A 7,975-nucleotide genomic window follows, 5' to 3' on the forward strand; every position below is an offset into this window, starting at 1 on the left:
AGCAAAACAAAAGCTTCGACCAAAATAATAAAGCTGCAACAATATATGTGTAACTGTATGGCCTTTCATTTAAAAAAAAAAAAAAGAAAAAAAAAACCAACAAAAAAACCAACCAACCAAACCATTAGAGATACTAAACAATACAGAAAGCAGTGCTTTAGAACGTACATAATAGAACTAGTTATCAGCTGTGTGAGCAGTAAGAATACATGCAACAGATAAGAGCAAAGAAAACAAGTAGTCAGAGTCTGAGTCAGAGGAAGCAATGCTGAAGTGTTCGTTCTTATTTGTTAAGTAACTTGATCACACAAAGGAGTTAACAGAAGTGTTGAACAGAGAGCTAAATATCACACTTGGCTTGTTCAGGCAGTAGAAATATGCAAATGACAATAACAATGAAGAGAAAAGTCAAGGTAATTAAGAAATAAAGACAAAAGAACAGAGTGATATTGAAGGTGGGAGTAATTGACTGAAGGGTTGAAAGAAAAGGCAGGAAAATCGAGATGCAGAAAATTAATTTCCATCCCCCAGTTTTCCTTAAGTTTTTCTGTACTTAAGAGAAAATGTATTGCAGGTTATGGACAAGAATAACATTCTTAACTACTGGTATTTAAATGCAACCTAAGGTCCTTCACAGTCCAAGCGTTACCTTTTATCCCTGTCCTTTGGGAGATATTGGGGGGAATGTTTCCAGATGCTCCTGGGGAGTTGATGAGAGCTGACATACAAGGGCAGCTGGGAGAACATTTCAAAGGTGTAGAAAAAGATTTAGAAAATGTGAAGCTGCACTTCACTGAATATATGACATGGAGCTTTGGAGAAAGGTGTTCATTTTGGGGTTTTGACAATAGTGAAAAGTATTTTTGGAGAAGAGGAGAGGTATGCTTTGATCTTTAAGTTCTTTTAAATTTCCATCACCTTGTGTTCTTGGCATTGTGTTAGTCATAAAAATTTATTCAGGCTACGTGGATTTTTAGTTCTGCACTAGTCCTATTGCTAATGTCTCCTTGTATCACTTTCAGAAAGAGGCTCACAGGCTAATTACATTTAACAAACAGGTACATAACAAGATCATGGAAGAAATTGTCTTTGTAATAGTATAATTCAGAAAAGAAACAGTAATCTAATTTTGAAGACTTCATAAGAACTAAATGAGCTCAAAATGTTGTGTGACAGAAGAATGAATGTGGCTGCTACTCTTTAAAAATTTTCATTCCAAAGGTTCTGATCCCATTCTGTTACAAAAGGAGATGTGTGGTCTGATCACAAATTGAAAATAAAGTGACTCCATCTTCTGCAATAGTGTAGGTAGTTTTAAAAAAAAAAAAGCTTTTAGCAATGCAGTTGGACCTATATATTCTATATGGTAACTTTAAATGCATTTTTGGTCATGTAACTTAAATGTGTCCAGTAATATGTAACTGCAGGATTGGCAAGGTTAGAATACTTGTAATAATCACATAACAGTACAAAAAAAAATAGATGAGATGTATAAAGAACATAAATAACTAGTTGAACTTAGTCAGAAGAATCATATAAATTTGCATAGCTTTTACAAATAAATCCTATTCCCTGCCATTTAAGCATGTGTTCTTTTAAATTTGGGGATTGTGTTTTCCTTGGTGTGAGATTTTTAATGCTTGTCCTTCAGAGAAGAGTAAATGTTACTTTTTGTTTACTGTGAACACAGCTAGGAGAGTTGGATTTTCTCCTTCCATCTTTGTGTCTCCTCTCCTGTCATTGTCCAGGAGAAAAGGAAGCAGTGGGACTGTTAGTCCTATTAAATACTACCGTATAATCAGGAGTTTAACTAATCATCCATAAATGTTTTTGTTTTTTCTTTCTTATACAGAGTCAATACAAATTTGTTTGTGAGGCTATTCTTCGTGTTTACAAAGAAGGATTGGTTCGACCACTGGATTCCAGTTAGCACAGCAGTGAAGGATGAATTCTTTTTTCCCCTAAAAAGACTGCTCTTTAAGTAAAGCAAGGGCTTGTTTCTGAAAGCAACTAGAATGGACTAGAAGCCCATGAAAAGACAGATGAGCACATTTGAACTGTGGCACTTTAAATTTCTCAAGAAGATTGCTAAATCATGTACAGTATAACAAAGTCATGTAGATAAATATATGAGAGCAATTGTGTGTAATATGCTTTATTCACATAGACACCATAAACAATCATGGAAACCTTAATACATATCTTTTACTGCCTTAAAACACCCTTCACTTTGGAAGTTACAAAGGTCCTTGTGTTTCTTTTGAAAATGTAAAAAGAAAACTAATAGCATTGAAATGATTCAGCTTAAGAAGGTATTTAATATCTTTGTATTGTATTAACATTCATTGAAGGTGAATATTTGTAACTTTCTTATTGGGACACTAAATATTCATGGAAATGTAACCTTGACTTCTAAAAGGCTGACAAAGAGCTTTAAAGGCTAATGCATAACTACTGTACATTAAGAGCTGGAGAAATTAAGTATTCAGTTACCGTAAATCTACTAGTAAGTATACCAGCTGTTATAATATGCTTCTTAGAAATCTCATCTACTGTATGTGATGTGCAAAATAATGCTGCATTTAAGCATTTATGCAGATGGTACAGTCTACATCTTCTGTTGATCAATTTTAATTGCAACTTGCCCTTTTAAGTGACCTGCTTCTTACAGTTTTACTTACTGTATTCCTTCTGTTTCTGCTGTCCATCTCCTTTATACTTGTTTTTCACTGCTGTTTTCTATACGTAGACTGAAAACGTTTTAACTTAAAACAAGGTTTAATTCTTTCACCTTTGTTTCCATGTGTATTTGAGTTCTCAGATGTAAATGTGGATTAGTGTTGCACACAGGTACTAGACTTTTGACTTACTGTACATGCAAAGTAGTCTAATCCAATACTGGAAGACAAATTACTACTGAACCCATCAAATATGTTGCTGCTAATTCAAGGTGTGAAGCTTACAAGGGCACAGGTGTTGCTAGTGTTCAGATGGTGATAAAATGTTAACTTGCTGCCCTTCAGCAAAAACTGCTCTTATCCAGTGAAACACAACTCCCTTTTGCAAGAGTTCTGCGGATTTACTGTGTTTCTTGCTTTATGGAAATGCAGCTAAATTCACATGAAGATTTACATGGAAAGAGAGAATGAATTTGTACATTGATGAATAATTCACCCTAAGGTACACTGGTCTCCATTTCATTTCAAATGGGAGAATTGGACTTTCTGAACAATATAACCACATTTGTATGATGTTAATTTATTTTGTGTGTGCTTTTTGATTGCCCTGAGATAGGTCTTCATTTTTGAATAGTGTTTAAAAAAAAATATTCTAAGGGACTGTTTAAAACTCTGTTATTTAAAAGATTAGTCCTAAAGAAGGAAAAATTTTTATGGGGCGTATTAGCCAGATGTTTATATGTGTATAAAAGAGAAAATTAGATAATTTTCTTTTTAGAGAGATATATATATACACACACACATAGTCAGATATATTTTAGAATTATGGTTTGTATTATGGATATTATCACTTATATCTGGAGTTTCATTCTAGAAACTGCCACAGCTGTACAATATGCATCTCTCATGTTACCAGAAGGTTGTGTGTTTTCCCCAGGAGATAGCTGAAAAGTGAATGTAGGCTGTGCTAAATTGCTGACTCTTGTCTTCTGTAGGCTTGGTCCTTTCTTCAAGATTACATTATTAGTTATAGGTAAAGAAGATACCTGGTTACTATTTATTGATGAAAAGGGTTTTAATTGGAACACACAGGGTAACTGGCAACATGGAAAACTTCTTGGCTTTGTAGATTGAAGGGTGAGTAGGTTTGTGCTCATTCTTACATACTGCATTCCAGATTTCACTTTCACTGAAGTTTTTGTAATGTTTTATCCTCTTGCTTGATTGGGCACAGACTGGAAGGCAAGAGACCATAACTCTGGTTCACTCTTAACTTGCTAAACTGCATCCGGTCACTCAATCTGTCTGTGACTCCAAATGTAAAATGATACTGGACATGTACATGTTGCTTGGGAAGCTTTTTTGAAAAATTCACGTGGAAAAGTGTTGTATAAGCACAGACTGCCTGCTGCTGTTAGAGAGAATATTGAGCAGTGAGAAAACCTGGTGGCTCTTTCCCATGTGAGGAGTAGTGAGCACTAAAGAATCTGTGCCTGCTGGGTGGATGGTTAACACAAGCTCCCTTTTCTTATACTGCGTGCACCTTTCTGTAAAACATCTTTTTTAAGTTTTGTTGTGCCCAGATCTCAAAGTCATCCCTTGCAGTTGGCATGACTTGCAATTAATAGTTTGTCAAGAAGTGAAAAAGGCAAGGAGGAAAAAAGCAAGAAAATAAATAGTAAGAAAAATATTTAGAGCATCTCTTCGTGACATCTGTTTCTTTCAGGGAAGTACTTGATTAAACTTACAGTTTATTTGTGTTCAAGGTTATTGATATATTCTTACCGCTATTTATGTTTCTTCATGTTGAATATGTATTTACCAAAACACTGTAAATTTATTCCATATATAGCTCCAGTCTGAAGATACATGGTATAGGCTTGACTTACGTTAGTGTGTGTGTGTTTAAATGATGATGGTCATATTGTGACAACAAATGCTGCTCTTGTTCTGGTAAACTTAGACGGTTTCGGTAGTACCATTCGTGAACCCTTATTTGGATTTTAATAACTTGTTTGAAATTGCTGGCCACTGAGACTACTCAAAGCTATAAAAACAGTAATCTCTGTAATATCTGATTTTTTTTTTTTTTTTAAAACCATGGAACAAATATTAACTACGCAAGTATCTTGTACATTGTGTCCATCTTTATTTCAGTCTTGCTGGGTTTTGCACATGTACCTGTAGGGTCCATAGGGGAGAATGAAGGGGTTTTTGTCTTCTCTCTGTAGTGTGTGATGACTTTGCACTGAATGATGTATGCCTTAGATCTGATCTCGCAATGAAAGCATAATTATGAAAACACCTTCTTAATGCTGGCTTTTGTTTCCACAAGAATTAGGAAATTAAAAAGACACAGAGTTGATATTTTTTTGGTAGGAGTTAAAACTCCTAACGCAAAATTTTTAACTGTCAAGCAATTGACAAATAGCAGAAGATGCTGTGAAGTCAAGGTTCTGTATAACCTTCATAAACAGTTTAACCTCGATTTTGCCTGTGCTTGTGTGATTATGACAATAAGTATTCAAAATTTCTAGCATGGCGGTGGATGAAGAGGGAGTAATAAGCCTTTGAGGTTTTCATCACTGTGAAATACACTAAAACTTATTCTTCAGAATTAAACAAATTTTAACTAAGTGGCTTTATATTTGATACAGAAGTAACTAAAATGCCTATTCAGGGTGTCTTCAGAAATATCACAGGGGAACACTTCTGAGACAGAGGTGGGAGGAAGAGATCTTACCATGTATTGAAAATAAGAAAAATGGTGCCGTAAACCATGAATGCCTTTTGTGTAAAAGGATGTATGAAATATGAATCATTAAAATACAACCAAACCTTGAATAGTGGTGGTGTTTTGCAAAAAAAAAAAAAAGAAAAAAAAAGAAAAAATATTTTGTAATCCAGGGTTTTGCTCTCAGTAATCCTGTCTTTTAGATCTTCGTACTAAATTACATGCAATCAAAATGTACCTAAGAATTCAGCAATAGCTCTTCATATACACTAATTTTTTTAACAGTTGGTTCTCTTTTTTTCCTCTCCTTTTTTCTACTATGCAATACTGGATAAATATATATATATATATATTACAAAAGAACTGTAGTTCTGAAATATTTAATGAACTATGCATTTGCGTTATTACAAGCATAGTATGATACTGTTTTACAACAAAAGTTCTTCCCTGTAGATAGTGTTCTTGTGTCAGACAATGCATAAATGGTCCACTGATTGAAAACGTTGAAAATAGACACGCATGGTTCATGTTTGATCAATTAAAATTTAAATATAGTTATTTCACTGGTAATGGCTTTATTGTTATATCCTGAAATGTAGCATTTAAGTACAAGTTTATTTTACTCCTTCATATAAAGCCTTTCCAGAAAGAACATGTGCTGGGAAATGTTTGTATTTCGATTAGTAACCTGCAATTAGTCTACTTGGTTAAAAGCATTTATTAATTGAAACTATATAGAAGGTAAAGTTGTGTCATGAAATACTTTGTTCAAAGGCAGTTGAAAGCCAAGTGAATGATTAATTCATTATATAAAACATAATGTTTTGATTAAATGGATTCTCTTGCATTTAAGTTCTGACACTGATAGTGTTAAGCCATCTCAGATGACTGTCTGTTTTAACAATAGTATTATATTAACAGTTTAAATATAGCAATCTAATGCAATATGATTTAGTTTTAGTGTACTTTAACATATTTAGTGTTCCAGTTGTTCAGTAGCTGTATAAGCTTCAAACAATAGTATCCACAATCACTGAAACTTGTCATCTTTAAAAAAAAAAATAAGGAAGTTTCTCCAAATGAAAAGGAAGGAGTAGCACATGATATGGATAGATTTAACCATTTTTCAGCTCAGACTAACCCTGTGACAGTAGCGGTCTGATTTGACCACTGATGTAAAGAGCAATTGTTGAGGACCAAGAATATAATGGAAAAAGCAAATTGTGTGGACTGTTGACAGTGTTTAGTTTTGGCTGTAATTAAGAGACCAGTAACTATTGTCTTTTTCTTTTTTCAAAAGACAAATTCATCTCAAGAAGTGGCTTTGGGAATGGGGAGTAGAATGTGCCTTTATTGACTCTCCTAATTTTGTTGCAGACTACTTGGATAAGAGTCTTAGATTGTGCGTTATTTTGAGCTTAGCTGCAGGTTTTGAATCTTTAATGAAATTCTTATTTAAAATATTAAAGCATTGATTTTAATAGACATTAACAAAACGCTTCATGGTTTACTGTTAGTTGCTCAACTTCTGTTTTCTTGGCTTTCTTGATGTCGTTTCTTGAGTTGTCATTATTTTACCTTATAAAAAACACTTTGTGGTTTCCCACAACTGTAAAACTGGCTTTGTTGTAGACAGGCTAAGTGATGTTGCTGTTGCTTAAGTTATGATGTTACTTACAGTTGCTGAAGGTGCAATGTGGTGTTCAGACCAGCCTGAACTGAGCTCCAATCTGAGGAATTTAAACAGTGCTGCTAATGGTGGTAAAAATCATAAAGATATTTTGAAAAAGCATGTAGGAAATGTTTTGTTCAGGGCAGTTAAGACCTGGGTTTTACTTAAAAAAAAAAAAAAATGTGAAGAAGAAAATCTTTTTAACAGATAAGACGGGTAGGAAATGCAAGATTTTTTTTCCCTTTGCAGAACACTTTTCTATGTTTTAAATGCATCATTTCTCTTGGAGCAATTTCTTCAGTAAAGAGCCCTACTGTTGATGGGATTTAATTTTTGTGAAACCGACACGGAAAATAATTTTAAGTTAAACTTTTTCCTCATTTACTGCTTTGCGCTTTTAAGTAACATTAAACAAAACTGAAGTATTTTCCTTCTAAAAATTATTTTGTCTGATTTCATTTGGTGTCTTTCTGAGACAGAAATGGAACTCGAATGTGGCTGGGTAACTAGTGAGGTTGCTACACATGCTAAGAGGAAACAGATGCTTTGCTAGATCTATTAAATCCAAATCCATTACCTAACATCAGTTACCAACTGAAACTAGCATCATATTTCTGTCAGCCTTTTGCAGAATCACCATTTTGTAAATAGGAAGGCTTTGGAGCTTGCTCTCCCAAGCATCAGGAAGTCGTCTTGTACTAAGCTAGAATTGATGCTTTAAAAATAAATAAATAAATTAATTAAAATCTGAATCTTCAAGTAAGGAAGGACTATTTACCAAAATCTAGACAAAACACACTTATACCTTTTACAAGGAAAAATAATAGTTTCTCTGTAAAAAAAGCAAGCTGCCAGGAGTGAGTATCTTCTTTGCTGTGGGTGCATCTTATG

General features: G+C 33.9%; 1 protein-coding gene across 3 annotated transcripts in view; it reads left to right on the top strand.

Moving 5' to 3' along the window:
- The window catches only part of PTPN3 (protein tyrosine phosphatase non-receptor type 3), a 134,131-nt gene extending 128,609 nt beyond the window's left edge, over nt 1-5,522 (top strand). For all 3 annotated transcript variants that reach the window (XM_072852967.1, XM_072852969.1, XM_072852970.1), the window contains one exon: nt 1,853-5,522. In XM_072852967.1, coding sequence (XP_072709068.1) covers nt 1,853-1,930 — 78 coding nt within the window. In that variant the 3' untranslated portion in view covers nt 1,931-5,522. The remainder of the gene's footprint in view (nt 1-1,852) is intronic.
- Nucleotides 5,523-7,975: the final 2,453 nt, after the last annotated feature.

This window comes from Ciconia boyciana, chromosome 2, assembly GCF_034638445.1.
Source record: "Ciconia boyciana chromosome 2, ASM3463844v1, whole genome shotgun sequence".
Lineage (NCBI taxonomy): Eukaryota > Metazoa > Chordata > Aves > Ciconiiformes > Ciconiidae > Ciconia > Ciconia boyciana.